This window comes from Penicillium psychrosexuale (genome assembly GCF_028828465.1).
Source record: "Penicillium psychrosexuale strain IBT 29551 chromosome Unknown utg000005l, whole genome shotgun sequence".
Lineage (NCBI taxonomy): Eukaryota > Fungi > Ascomycota > Eurotiomycetes > Eurotiales > Aspergillaceae > Penicillium > Penicillium psychrosexuale.
This window is the reverse complement of record NW_026643190.1, coordinates 916,337-930,999: the sequence shown is the minus strand read 5'-3', so window position 1 is coordinate 930,999 and position 14,663 is coordinate 916,337. Positions and strand designations below refer to the sequence as shown.

The window sequence follows — 14,663 nt, the reverse complement described above, 5'->3', positions numbered from 1 at the left end:
TCATTCTCCCCGGATGCTACGATCCTGAGTTTGTTCAATATGTCCTCGATAAATGTCACGAGCCCACTCGAAGACATAATCGACAATCAGCAGAAGTTGCAATGCCCCATTTCTCGATGTAATAGAGCCTCCCCACAGATCAAAAATTTGCTGGGAGAAAATTAGCACGCGCCATCTTTGCTCCAGGAAACGTCTCTTAGAACAAGAACCGCAGGTGAAACGAACATATTCAGTAGTACCGATGGTCCCAGGTTTCTCGCCTGCACCATTATATACGCATGCCACAGACACTCGCCAATCCTCTCCTCTATTCATTAGTAACCAGACTAATGGATCAGTCTGCCGCTTCGCGTGCGGCTCGGTCATATTCTTCAACAACTCCTGCGTGCATAACAGAGTCCGCACCGGAAACGCGGATTGCAACTTAATGGAATTCCAATCGCTATCTGCCGACTTCGCCGACTTTGCCCCGAGAAGAAGGAATGGGAACACCACTGGATCTCCTTCCTCACTGAGCGGGGGATCTCCCAGGATCTCATGAACAAGCATATCATGATCATCCTCCGCTCTATGTATACAGGCTGTATCGTTCACGAGGTTTTCAATGTTTCGAGTCTGCCGAAGTCCGTAGATTGCATCCGGTTTTGTTGCACTTGGTAGTTCTTTCTGGATAGTTGAATCGTGGTGTACTGGTTCATCTTCCCGATGGCCAAAAATCCGATTCAACCCGACAGCTTCCATTCTGCGTGGCTTGTTAGTGCCAGTGACTAGCGGGTGATGTGTTCTTAATTTGTAACTCACGAATCCTCAAGTCTGAAGTCTCGCGGACACCGACAGGGCTCTCGTTTATTCTGCCTAACACGCAGGGCTTCTGTCATAGTCGAGTTCCCCTCACTTGTCGCTTCGATTTCCGAACGCCATACTCGCTTTCGACAAAACTTGCTGGGTTCCAATGTAAGCCATTTTGTTAATATCGTTGGAACTAGAATTTCTACCAGACGACCTCTGAAGTAAGTCGAGCCAATGCGTAGGGTTCGCACGCAAACCGCCAGGTCGATTCATTTCGACTCACATAGCGCTTAGCCCGCTCAGAGAGTTCATCGGCATGTTTCTTATTTCTGCAGTCCATGGTGCATTTTCAATAGCTGTCGCACAAGCCGCATAGGTGTCGAATTGCCTCTTTCCTAGCTCACCAACCGCAATAAAAGTCGGACGATGGCTATCGGACCATTCAGAGCTTGGCACCTCTCCGCGGAATTCAATTCTATACTTCCGTTTGAGTCTTTCGACCTGCTTCCGTTCTTTGGATGTGAATGGCATGGGTAAAGTGTAGGTCTGAGACTTGAACAGTGTGGTCTACAGTCATGAAAGAGTATAGCTATGGGCATTCCGACAGTTGTCTAGATATAAATACTAATATATAGTCCAACCCTGACGTATGCGGAAACTCGCAGGCGAGACTTCATCTTCGCGGCCCCTAATCCTAGTTTCAAGGAGGCAATGAACTAACATTACTGTTGTAGCTGCCCCACAGCGTAGGCGCTATTCGGGGCGCAGCGAGTCCAACGCCTTGGGGTCTAGTCAAGACTATAATGAGAGGAGGTGGCTGTGCTTGCCTCGTGCAGTTGGGAAATTCGCAGGGCGCTGGTGTCTTGCATCCACGGATATCCACTTTCACAAATGGATCATCGACACATAAGTACGCTAGAGCGAACAGAGTAGCCGCCTAGATACTTCTATAGAGAATGATAGGGTCTGAAGGCACCTTAGCTATTCTATAACGCAAGGGTGAGAATATTAGGAGGGAAGCCTGACAGGCAAAAAGGCAACTCGGCGGCGAACTAGGCATACCCTAGTTGGTGTCCCAGTAATAATTACAGTATCCATAACTTCTGCCGGGGTTTTCTGTGAAAAAAAGGAATAAACAGGAGGAGAGAAAAAATACGTCATTCTCGCTTTTTCCCCCATTGTTTATTGGTATGCCCTCCACGCGATAGGAGCACGCGATGGGAGGCTAGGGAGAGTCGGGGTCAGCGGGCAGCTCCGGGCCGTTCATCTAGGTAGCGATCGCCATGGGGTCAAACTGCTGGATTTGAGTTTCGGGGAAATTAATCTAGTTCATTCTCTACCCAAAGCTCTACATAAAGATCTAGCCAGAAGAAATTACGTGCTAGATAAGCTACCCAAAAGTAGAGTAGACTGAGTACTCCTTTAGAATCATGGATGGTTCTTTTCCTCCACCAGTCCTTTATGCTCTTAGAAAGCTTCTTCAAAATGTCCCACACTTTCAGTCTTCTTAAGATTCCACTCACTTTGGTATCCATATCACGCGACAATGCTAACTACGTTCTATAGTTTGTACAGTGTCGCCTTGGTCATACCCGAACCCGCCGCTAAGTGCGACGGGGCCCAAACACATATTTTAAGTACTATGCGTGGACCAGGCCCGGGGCTGTACTGACCAACCCATGTAACCCTCAGATCGCTTGAGCTAGACTTATTGTACTGGGTGATCAGCAAGTGGTTCTTTGTGCGCCGTGGCTTAGGTCTGTTCCTGTGAAGCGAGTCGAAAATCAATAGCCAAATCCTCATCTCGCCATCACGAATCAACAAATATGAGCTGCTACCCACAATATCTAAAACTTCATTTTCGTAGGTTTTTAGAGAGGAATGGCCCGAGCAACAACCAAAGTATGATAAAACACCAGCGCAGAAGGTGAAACTACCCCAACATCAGTGTGGTTACAACGCATATTAGTCCGGTTTCCCGAAATACTATTTTCCTCTGATTAAAGGATATATATAGCTTTCTAAGCTGTCTAAACAACAGGGTAAATATTACACAAATTCTGCGTACTGGCGATATCCACTGATGTCTTCATTAATCCTTGAAAAGTCTCTCCAATGTCGACCTCATGATTTATGCGGGTCCCAACCCCCTATAGGGCCTTTTTGCAATATGTATCAAATTTATAGAGAATAGATTAGTAGATGCCTTCCTTGATGTTTTCTTCTTGTACCGGAATTTCCAGTATCAACGGCAGAGGGATATATGATTGGGTGTGACGGCTGGACTGAAAGCATTTAGTGGTTGGAAAATACATCTTACTATTGACTTGTTGAACCCCCGATTATGCCGTGCCAATTTCACATGCGCAAGATTGGCGGGTTTTCCGATGCTTTTATTGTTAAAAAGCGCGCATACTATCTCTCTCCATTGGCTGCCAAGTTTGTCTTCTCTGGTCATGAAATACTAAAACCCGTGTTCCGCGTCGATGTAAGAATCCAATATATGCAGGAGGCATCCTTCTACTAAGACTAAAATTTTGTGCCAACGCATACTTGCATTCTTCGGCGCATGCGTGTGACGAAGCAATAAGAGCCGTCATATACCATGGTGGTTAGGTACCCATATATCAAAGCACGACGGCAGATGGAGCGGGGTTTTGTTTGATGGGAGCTAGATACCGCCTTCCTTGAACTATGCGAGAGTTCTAATTCGGACTCCAAAGAATCGCTGGATTCAATAAAATACCTAGACAACGAGAACCGGCTGACAAAGTACAGCTTTATCTTGTGTGAATTTTGGCCTCTGTTCAGCGGACCATGGCCGAAGACTGGCTCATTGGTTCCCGAAAATGCAAGAGTCATTGCCTGTATTCTACGTGGTATTTCGAGATTGGTCAGACAGGTGTACAGGTGGCAGCAATCAAGTAAGCTTTACTATCGGAGACACCATGATGGCAAGCCTCTCGAACGTTGTTTGCTTTTTTCGGTGGTCTATATCTACTCTCTATCCCTCCCTTCCATTTTTCTCTTTTTGCCCACCCTCATAGCGAAGCTTTTCTCGCCGTCATAATTTGTGAAAATACTAGATTCCTGACGATAAAATCCAGCTATCGCACTCTTCAAACTACCACTACTAGCTTCCATCCGATCTTTTGACTTTAACACGCATCCTTCATCAAGGTCAAAAGAATATCTTGATCGTTTCATTCTTTCAGCTGCTCTACATGCCACAAAAGATGGTTCCAGCTAAAAGAAAGAAGCCCATAGCCAAATGGTCTATGTATCCAGCTCTTCACGACGAGGTATCAACATTGTTGGTCGAGGAAAATCTTTATTTCAAATTCCACGAGGATGACAATGACGCAAGGCGCATCAGAGATCATGATACAAACATCATGGGTCGCTTTGTATGCCATAACCGAGCATGCAAATCCAGAGGATGGTCAAGCAAAATGATCGCCGTCACAATTCGTCTATACCCAGGGCAAGAATACAATGCGAGGGTATACCACCAACGCTGTAAAACCTGCAGTTGGGTCAGTCGACCAGTGCTGGACCAGTCATACGCCGAGAGAATTGTCTACCGGATCAAAAAATGGAACGGAGTGCCAGTAGAGACGATTTCGGAATCCGGCAGCAGCAGAGGTCCTCACAACAGTGAACTTTGTGAGGGGTGTAAAGCTGGACACTGTTCCCGATCAAGGGAGAATGCAGGGGTGGATTTTATTGCACAACTAGAAAGGTTTGTCAGTCTCAAATCGACTAACATTCTTTGATACTCATACTGACATATGCTTAGATTGACTCTCTAACGGACCAGAGTTCCAAGTGGGATATAGAAAAATCATAATCATGGAGGACAACCTTTCATATATCTGATCCACCTTTGAGGAACTAGGGCAAGGTGTCAAATGGAATACTATGGGACAAAGTCGCCTTCAGTGCTTATTCTCTGTTATGAAAACCTTCAATAGGCCTATAAATCCCAGCACCACTTTGCAAATCTTGCTATTTTTGTAGACCCATATATATATTCTTTGTAAGGCTTTTAAAGAGCAAGGTGTCCTTCGAAGTTCGCAGTGAGCGAAAAACAGGATCGACGGGATTGGCACGAACCACGATCTTGAGGACTAGGACCCATAATTCGAGCCATAAAGTAACCAATTACTAGGGCTCTCACGTGGCTGTGTGCAGATGCCAAGATGCCGGCCGTTTCAGCTGAGTATCATGGCCCAATTATGTTGTACTCTTGCTCAGCTGTCAGTTAGTAGTTGGGTGGGTGGCCACCAGCGAATCCTCACTGTTGTATGTTTTTGTCTTGTTTTTTTTTTGATTTGTTAGGAAATCCCCTCTTGCCGCCCTAGTACATTTGGATTGCCCCTAACTACTTTAGGTAGCTGTGGATATATATTCGGGATAATAGTTCTGCCGAAGTTCTGATACGCTAAAGAACAACGCGTGACCTATAGTGATTCTCCATACTAGATATAAGTAGCCCTATAGATTATAAGGCGCTTTTTCTATAGGAATATGAGCGGAGGAAGTAAGCGGAAGAGGATGGGAGATAGGAAATTTCACTTTAGTGGAATTCCTCCGCTATTCCACAATGTATTATCGCGACACCTTTCGATCATTGTCACGCCTTCACCTTCAAATTTTCGGTTTCTTCACTCATCTCTGATCAGTTTTTTCTCTTTCTTTTTGCACTCTTGTCATCGAATCTTCACACCAACATGTCTATCATGGGATATTCAGATCTTTGCCTAGGCACATAAGTGACCTTCACCACTCCTTCGCCTCAGCAGTGGGTTCTCGAGGAGAAGCTCATCGAGGATTTCCAAAGCATGACCAACCGTAAGCTTGAGTTGGGTGGTGGACCTTCCTTCGCCGTGTTCAAGTACCTCTGCTACAGTGCGACAGACAGTAGCAAGAAGGCATTTATGAGAATTTACTTTCAGATTCCCAACCCCGGAACAGAGTTCCAGCTCCCCCGGCTTCGATAATAATAGGCAGCTCCACACCGTCAGCATTTAGAGCTAGAAGCTTTGAAGGATCTCAGTGAACAACACTGTACTGTGGTCCCAGCTCTCCTCGCCTATAAAGAAGGAAAGCAAGGCAAGGACGGCGTGGTTCTAGACGGCTACATAACAAATATTGTGTGGGAAAGGGTCAGTGGGAAGCCACTTGATACGGATCAGTTCTGGAGGCCTGAATCGGCGCAGTTACGCGAGGCCGTTCGCACGAAGTTCCGCCATATCTAGGAGTATGTTTACAGAATCCCCTTTAGCGTGTTAAGAGTGAAATTGACAAACCTAAGAGAGTTGAAGCGTCATGGATGGCATCCATGGCTCCCTCTTTTGCAGAATATTATCTACGACGAGTCAACCGGGGATATGTATATGATATACGATATGCACCTATTACAGAACAGAATATGCTAACTATCCTTAGACACATTGCAGGTTTCCGAGACCCCGACCGCTTCGATCCCGACGAGGAATTTCCGACATGACCTTTGTCTTCTGGCGTTTAACTAGGCCACCCAGAAAGTCCGGTCGGGAGAAAGACCCTACTAAGTGGGCCTGGTAATCATCATGGATGCCCGTTTCCCCAGCTCAAAAGCGCTGCGCCAATGAATCGAATATTTGCCGCAATTACAGGAATCGAAGTTGATATCGAATGACAGCGTAAGACTTCGAATTTGTTAACTAAGAATTTGTCCGCATTATCGGACCGACCGCATAGTAGTTGCTCTTTGTTTCTTGGGCAAGGGGAATGCTTTTTGCAAATCATCAAAGTTCCCAGTTTAGGCGGTCACAATATGATATAAGATCATGCCTCCGCGATTGGAACTTCTATGGTTTCCGGTCGCGTGCGGATATGTCGGTGCAGATATGTATGTTATATGGAGTTGAAAGGAAGCGGGGGAATTTCTACTCCGTAGGTGACGGTCAACTACCGAGCAATGGTACTAGTAGTATCGAATCTCCAAGAGCCACAATATCCACAATGAACTTTTTCAGTAGTGGTACCAATAGTCACATGAACTGGCGTCAATAGTAGCAAGGTACACCCGATCGATACACTTGCAAATACTAGGCTCTAGCAAATCCACCGGGGAAGCTGAGGGAAGTCGGCATTCAGTTTGTTGTCTCCTAGAAAAGCCTCGGCACATGGGTCACGTGATAAGGGGTAAATTGTTGCCTGGTTTATCAGGCGAGCAAATCCGTGCACGTCTTCTCTTCCTCTTCTCTCTCTTGATAGATCTATAACCCTGGTGACCTATTATCTATCATGGGCCCCTCTTAGAGATTTCCCTCAATCTATTGGGCATACCAATTAGATTAATATCGGTTTCGGCCCGAATTGGTAGAATTCCAATGTCATATGGCCAGTGATCACTATCATTGTCGGTTTCTATCTATCACTCTTCCTCTTCCTTCTTTTCGTGCTCCCTATATGTGCATAAATTTCCAAGGCGAAGAAACAGGTATACATTTCATCAAAAGTATAAGCAATCACATGCGCAAATTAACTAATTTAACTACATTCCCCGGAAACCCAACTGATCTATCACGTTTGTACACGTGCACACTAAGCCAGGTCGGCCAATAAACCTCCTCCGATATAAAACCACCCGTTGCCGAAAGTTGGTCGATCTCCGAATTTTCGCTCTCTATTACTCCGTATATCTACACTAATCCTACAGCGCTGTGGGTTAAGGTGACAATGCATAATAACGATCTGCAGAGTGAGCGACGTGCAGACATGATTGGCCCTAATTGCATTCCATCGTATGCAAATATGTTATGCTTATGGTATCTGCGCCGAGACACGAAAGTATATATAGAGCTGAATCATATAATCTTTGTGATGCAGTTTTGAGACTTCAGATTCTAGGACTCAATTATAACAACATTATTTGGTCATGGGGGGAATTCTGTCCCTCAAATTGCTGCCCTTTGTGGCTAGCTGCGCCTTTGCTGGTGTCAATTATCCCGAGATCCCGAAGGACTTGACAACACCATTCCAGCAACGATTGACAGTCTATGGACCTAATGGTAAGAAGCCTGGGAGATATGGCGGGTTTGAAGAGGACTGACTTATTCATCTCTAGCTGTATCGGTTGGTTGGAACACCTATGAACAGCTGAATCAAAGTTGTGTGAATTATGGCTTGTCAGAAAGCAACCTGAATACCAAAGCTTGCTCATCCTCGTCGACCACCTACGATCCCTCCCGGACGTGGTCAAATGTTGCAGTCTTAACAGGCCTGACCCCCGCGACAACCTACTACTATAAGATCGACTCCACCAACTCGACCATAGGCCATTTTCTCAGCCCTCGCACGCCCGGCGACAGAACTGCCTTCAACATGGACGTGATCATTGATCTAGGTGTCTACGGCAAAGACGGCTTCACAAGCAAAAGAAGCACAAAAAAGGACACTATTCCAGTCATCGAGCCAGAATTAAACCACACCACAATCGGTCGCCTCGCGGAAACAATAGACGACTACGAGCTTGTCATCCACCCAGGCGATTTCGCTTACGCCGACGACTGGTATCTTAAATTCGCAAACCTGCTCGACGGCAAAGAAGCCTACGAGTCCATTATCGAACAATTCTACGACCAACTAGCACCAATCGCGGGCCGCAAGCTCTACATGGCCAGCCCGGGAAACCACGAAGCAGACTGCTCAGAGATTCCATACTTGAACGGCCTCTGCCCAAAAGGCCAGAACAACTTCACTGAGTTCATGCACCGGTACGAGAAAACCATGCCGCAGTCTTTTATTTCCTCGTCATCCAACCCAACCGCCCAAACCCTGGCCCGAACGGCCCGCAGCCTTTCCAACCCACCCTTTTGGTATTCCTTCGAATACGGCATGGCCCACGTTGTGATGATCGACACCGAAACGGATTTCCCCAATGCACCAAGCGGCCAAGGTGGCTCCGCCAAGCTGAACGGCGGGCCATTTGGCACTGCGAATCAACAGATCGAGTTCCTCAAGGCCGATCTCGCTTCCGTCGACCGGTCCGTCACGCCTTGGCTAATCGTCGCCGGGCACAGGCCTTGGTACTCAACCGGTGGATCGTCGAACGTCTGCAGTCCCTGCCAAGAGGCGTTTGAGGGCCTGTTTTACCAGTACGGCGTTGACATCGGTATTTTTGGCCATGTGCACAACTCGCAGCGGTTTATACCTGTGGTCAATGGTACTGCCGATCCCAATGGTATGGAGGACCCCAAGGCCCCCATGTATATCGTTGCTGGAGGTCCCGGTAATGTTGAGGGTCTGAGCTCTGTTGGCAGTAAGCCTGCTTATACGGAGTTTGCATATGCGGATGACTATAGCTACAGTACGCTTAGGTTTTTGGATGAGCAGCACTTGCAAGTTGATTTTGTGAGATCCTCTACTGGAGAGATCTTGGATTCTAGTACTTTGTACAAGGAACATGCGACGGATTTTGTGGACCAGTAATGGAAGTTTGGGAATGATACAGGCTATTTACTTATGACATATGGCGTGGGACGATGTGATAGTGAAATAGAAAGTGGATTTCTGTTTTAAGATTTTTTAGCACAAGAAATATACGCAGTATGAAGACCTAGTACTGTAGAGAAGAAAAAGAGTGCATTTCTATAAGAAAATTACCATATAAAGAAATAAATAAAGAAAAGAACCCCAATATTTCCAATGCCATCTAATACGCACAAAAATCCATCCCATCAATTATTTACATACGCCTTGCCTCATATGACCATATATGCATCAAGGATCTAATGTAACCAATTATAAAAGTACAGCCCATGTCGTATATGTGGCTCTCATCGATGCGATAGCTGACTATTCCACTCCTTCGGGGGCGTCGTCGAACAACCCGCCCCAGATGCCTCCTGGAAGCCCCATGGCTCACTATGCACGACAGTCTCGGAGACAACTGTGATATCCTTGGAGGAAGGCTCAGACGGAGCGAGGATGTGCTCATCGCTTCCCCACGCGGAGGTCTGCATATGCGTTGGCGCGGCAGCGTTCATTTTACTCTTTTTGGTGTCGCCTTCGCCGCGGGTTGTCAAGCTCTTTAAACCTCGGCTGGAGAGCTGGTATGGCTGTCCCGACGTTTTATCTGAGGAACTGAAGACGTGGGAGAGACCCATCTTCCTGAAGCCCTTGCGGATAAGTGGTTGAATGATGGGCAGGTTAGAGACAACGATTGAGACGAAAGTTTCACGACAGGCCCATTTGGAGCCGGTTTCAGCGCCGTCGGGGCTGGACTATAGTGCATCTGTCAGATATATGCGTAAATCACAGGTGTGTGTGTTCCTGCGTGGGTATCCTATTATTGCATGGGACGTACCTTCATAATTGTAACCGCCCGAATAATTCCCGCTATCATGACGAATGTAGCGCCGGAAAAGAGAGCCATAAGAGGGATCTTTCGTTTCAGATTGATGTTGACAGTCCAGAGAAGAGGAAGGGGGATTGAGAGAAGGTAGATGTCCGTGGTAATGTTGAGTATCACGACGACGAAAACATAAACGGGGGAGTTGGCTGGCTGACAGAATTCTGTAAATATATTAAGGTAAGAAGACTATGGATTATATCTGATTGTGGTGTAACTCACTGCCGGGGTCGGGGTAGATCTGCCAAAATGCATGGAAGGGCTGACATGACAGCAGGATCGACAACGCTGCTGCGAGGTATGTCACAATTAGAAGGACATACCCCAGTCGAACTCTGGTAGGAAGATGTTGGAGGCCAGTCCTGTGATATGCTTAGCGCATTGGTTCGTTATATCCAAGGTGGTATGTGAAGCGCACGTCAATCGAGAGTAGAAGACTGCCAAGCTGAATTTAACCAGCCAGAGAATAGCTGTGTAAAATGACCATCCAACAATTTGGGTCTTGGAGCCAGCAACACGGTGAGCCCATTCAGTCGAATTGGGGTCGAGAGCTGCTCGAGCTTCAGATGTCATGTAACCGTTAGTAAGGCCCTGGTATTTGGCACCGACGAGGTACGCTGCTACTGTTTCAAGTACAAAGAGAACCTGTCAAAAACCATTATGTTAATTCTAATTCTTTCAATGGTGTTTACAGGACAGGTGAAGCAACGTACTCCCGCCAATGGCATGAGATAATCATCAAGTTGGAAATCGGCTGGTCCGACGAGCTTCCATCGTACCCCGACACGGACTAATATTATGATCAAAGCCAAGGACAACAAAGTCCATGCTTCGGCGTTACCGGCCATTCTTGTGAGTCGTCAGTTGTCAGCAAGCCAGAGGACAAAATAACGGAAGATGAAAGCGGGAGTTGGAGGGAATTATAAAGAAAGGCCCCAGCCAGACCGACCCGCTTAGAATCTCCAGAATATACGGAGTCGGGATTTACACTATAAACTTACGCAACTAGCTTGCCAGGCTAATCGCATAGTGCGAATAGCCAACCGCTGGAGGATCATCCATGTAAGTTTTGTAATTTTGTAAATTTGCGTGGTCCCACCGGCTCCATAAAATCCACCCCGCTAAGAGGGGTAGATCTGTAATTGGTGCGTGGCCGACGGTCCGTGAGTCCGACACGGGCGGGAGGCTGACACGAGGGAATTACGAGATTGAGGATTACACCCCAGCGATGCGTAGAAAATTACAAGGCTATGCAAGCCGGTAGACTGACACTTGCCTATGATATAAATTAGTAAGGTTTAGAAGTAGAAGCCGAAAGGGGGAGTTGAACTCAAAAAGTATACCCCAGCCCGTCCCGTATGGAGCCGATCAAACTCAAATCTAGGTGGGGCGGTGGGGCTGCTCCGTAAGGTCGAGCTCGCCATAATGTCCCGACCCACGGCTCAGCCTTCGGAAAGATTTCGGAACCCGTTACACGCGCTGTGGGGATATCCGTGGTTACGAGCCAACTACCAAGGGTATCATTGGCCAATTCATGAAACAGCTTGTCCAGGATGTGATATAGGGCTTCAAGAATTCCTTGAATAACCACATTGGGAATAGGGCCCCCTCTCCCCCTATTGTTCTCCGCTGTTCTCCGAAATCACGTATTTATTCTTCGTTTCCTCCCAATAATTGAACACAAATTTCTAAATTTCCAAATTTTGGTACCTACGTTCTGGTGATTTCCATGGTTCACTCCCAGTTGATATCCACATCGTTTCACAAAGTGCAATATGTCCACCTTTGACTTTATCATCGTCGGGAGTGAGTGATCTTCATTGTGCCCTAACTTCGTTGGCCCTTATCCCTAATCCATCTTGCAGGTGGTCCGTCCGGCTGCGCCCTCGCCGCCGGCCTCGCCAATTCCACCGCAAGACCCCGTGTCCTCCTCATCGAAGCAGGTGACAACAAAGATGATCGCAACCTTCGCGTCGACGGCCAGCGATGGCTGACCTTCCAGGACCAGTCAATGAACTGGGGATTCAAGACTGCTCCGCAGGCGGACTGCAACAACCGTGAGATCGACTATAGTCGCGGCCTGTGCATGGGCGGGTCAAGCTCCATCAATTTCGGCGTGTACACTATCGGCGCACGCGATGATTACCAGGAGTGGGCGAGAATTGTTGGCGATGACGCTTTTGCGTGGACAGGTGTGCAGCAAAAGTTCAAGGATCTGGAGACATTCCATGGTGAGATTCCGGAGGGCATAGATAAAAAATACGTGGATCCGAAGACGGAGAATCATGGAGGCGAGGGCCCGTTGCATGTGGGCTTTGCGCGGGAGTGGGAACGGGATTTAACAGACCTCTTGGATGTCTTCGAGCAGGCTGGATTTCCATTGAACCCAGATCATAATTCCGGGAATCCGATTGGGATGTCGGTGCTGATTAGCTCGGCGCATAAGGGCTTGCGCTCTACAGCGGGGGATCTGGTCAAGGAGAGACTGGATAATTTGACAATTGTTACTGGAGCCCCTGTGCAGCGTGTCCTCCTCGAGGGGAAAAAGGCTGTGGGCGTTGAATCAAATGGAAATAAATGTGAAAACCTACTTCCGCTGCGAGTGACCCAGATATTAATAATTCTGAACAGACTACGCTACAGAGGAAGTCATCCTATCCGCCGGCTCGCTAAACGACCCTCGCATCCTGATGCACTCAGGCATTGGCCCCGCCGCCCAACTCCAGCAATACAAAATCCCCGTCGTTCACGATGCACCCGCCATTGGCCAGGGGCTTCGCGACCATTGCTTCGTCCCGATGGTCAACACTCGTACAGAAACCAGCACAGACCGAAAGGCCTTTTATGGCGATAAAGCCGCCATGGAAACCGCACAGAAGCAATGGGAAGAAGACGGGACAGGACCTTGGGCGAAATTTGCCTGCGAGTTGGGCATTGGCTGGTTCAAGCTGACCGATCAGCTCACTTCCTCGTCGGAATTCAAGGCCCTCCCTGCAGACGAACAAAAGTATCTTCTACAGGAAACTGTGCCGCACTACGAGGTCCTCACCCATTTCCCCGTTCATTGGGTCATCCCAGATTTCCCGGACGAGGCGTTGAATTACTCCTGTCTACTTGTCTTCTTGTTCAACGCACAGACTCGCGGAGAAGTCACATTGCAGTCGTCAGATCCAGACTCTCCGCTCTCTTTCAACCCCAAGTTCCTGGCCCACCCATTCGATCGCCGACTCGCGATCGAGGCCTTGCGCGACTCATTCCGTGTCGCCAAGCACGAATCCTATACCAAGGACAACGTGGCTGAGCTGGCAATGCCCAAGGGTGAGTCGGACGAGGATTTGCTCGAGTACTGGCGGCAGAATATTTCTTCGAGCTGGCACATGACAGGAACAGTGAAGATGGGCATGAAGGATGACGTGGACGCGGTTGTGGATCCGGATTTCAAGGTGATAGGTATTGAGAATTTGCGTGTGGCGGATATGTCGGTTGTGCCGGTGTTAGTAAATGCGCATGTGCAGGCCGTTGCGTATGTCACTGGTGCAATTTGTGCAGAGAAGTTGGCGAGGGAGTATAACCTTTATTTGGATCCAAAAACACCCAGCAGTGTGAGTAGGCTCTAACGCAATGCAAATTGCGTATTGTATGTGGTGTTCTTATATAAACGGTACATATAATTGACATTGTTTTTCCTCGATCCTCAGAATAGTTAGGGAATAGTTACATAGAAATACACGTATAATATGACTCATTGTAATCAGGGGATCACGTAGCATGTTGATCAACTCCGTTCGATGTCATTGAGGAACTATTTTCCTTCAATAATCTATGCTACCAACTTTTACGGCAATACGAAGGTATATTATAAATAGTAGTATTTTGACTTTATGGTAGCTTTCTGTGCCGTTAAACTTAAAGATAAGTATAATTATAACCCTATTGTTGTAATATATAGTGGGGCGCCTTAAATACATACCAGATCATACCGTGGGGAGATACATAGCAGAAGATCGATCAGATAAGTTTGCGACATAGCTTTTGTTTGGATCGGTCTCTCTGTCATTTTTTCTCTTCTTCTTCCTTTTTCCTCTGACTTTAATTTTTTAGTCGAATGGACTCTTTCCATCAATATCAGATCTGCCTTGTCACAGTACCTAGGTATTGTATGTACGTGGCCCGATGATCAATTCTGTAAGTAGTAAGTCTACGCGTTTGCACATCAAGCCCGTAAAACTGAAGGATCGTCGGAGAGCAGATGCTTTGAAACTCAAGGAGTTTCTAAATTGGCGAGGCGTGGTGCATTTAGAGTGGTATAATGTGCCATTTTTGCATTATATCCCTACATAATTATACATAGAAAGGTCTGCCCTATGGTTTACACTCCCACCTTTTTCCGCCGTCTAGCTATGAAACCTGAAAGGGGAAAGCTTATCTGGAAAAAGACACGACAAGGCCGCATAAGCGACCGACTATTCTT

At 47.1% G+C, this 14,663-nt stretch overlaps 5 protein-coding genes across 5 annotated transcripts; 3 read left to right on the top strand and 2 right to left on the bottom strand.

Annotated features, from left to right (window-relative positions):
* N7518_009290 (uncharacterized protein) lies at positions 1 to 1,320 on the bottom strand (the record flags this gene model as incomplete). Its single annotated transcript, XM_057190217.1, has 3 exons — positions 1 to 742; positions 802 to 942; positions 1,073 to 1,320. 3 exons carry the CDS (start codon positions 1,318 to 1,320, stop codon positions 1 to 3), a joined length of 1,131 nt encoding a protein of 376 aa, XP_057037873.1.
* Positions 1,321 to 5,633: 4,313 nt separating this feature from the next.
* Positions 5,634 to 6,050, top strand: N7518_009289 (uncharacterized protein; the record flags this gene model as incomplete). The annotated part of the gene is made up of 2 exons (XM_057190216.1): positions 5,634 to 5,700; positions 5,824 to 6,050. The coding sequence occupies 2 exons, from the start codon at positions 5,634 to 5,636 to the stop codon at positions 6,048 to 6,050; spliced, it is 294 nt and encodes a 97-aa protein (XP_057037872.1).
* A 1,667-nt stretch (positions 6,051 to 7,717) lies between these two features.
* On the top strand, positions 7,718 to 9,270 carry N7518_009288 (purple acid phosphatase family protein; the record flags this gene model as incomplete). The annotated part of the gene is made up of 2 exons (XM_057190215.1): positions 7,718 to 7,850; positions 7,907 to 9,270. The coding sequence occupies 2 exons, from the start codon at positions 7,718 to 7,720 to the stop codon at positions 9,268 to 9,270; spliced, it is 1,497 nt and encodes a 498-aa protein (XP_057037871.1).
* A 347-nt stretch (positions 9,271 to 9,617) lies between these two features.
* On the bottom strand, positions 9,618 to 11,040 carry N7518_009287 (uncharacterized protein; the record flags this gene model as incomplete). The annotated part of the gene is made up of 5 exons (XM_057190214.1): positions 9,618 to 10,064; positions 10,148 to 10,356; positions 10,415 to 10,554; positions 10,611 to 10,837; positions 10,906 to 11,040. 5 exons carry the CDS (start codon positions 11,038 to 11,040, stop codon positions 9,618 to 9,620), a joined length of 1,158 nt encoding a protein of 385 aa, XP_057037870.1.
* A 927-nt stretch (positions 11,041 to 11,967) lies between these two features.
* N7518_009286 (GMC family oxidoreductase) lies at positions 11,968 to 13,794 on the top strand (the record flags this gene model as incomplete). Its single annotated transcript, XM_057190213.1, has 3 exons — positions 11,968 to 11,998; positions 12,058 to 12,771; positions 12,824 to 13,794. Coding segments are annotated over 3 exons (1,716 nt in total), but the record flags the coding sequence as incomplete, so codon positions are not given.
* Positions 13,795 to 14,663: the final 869 nt, after the last annotated feature.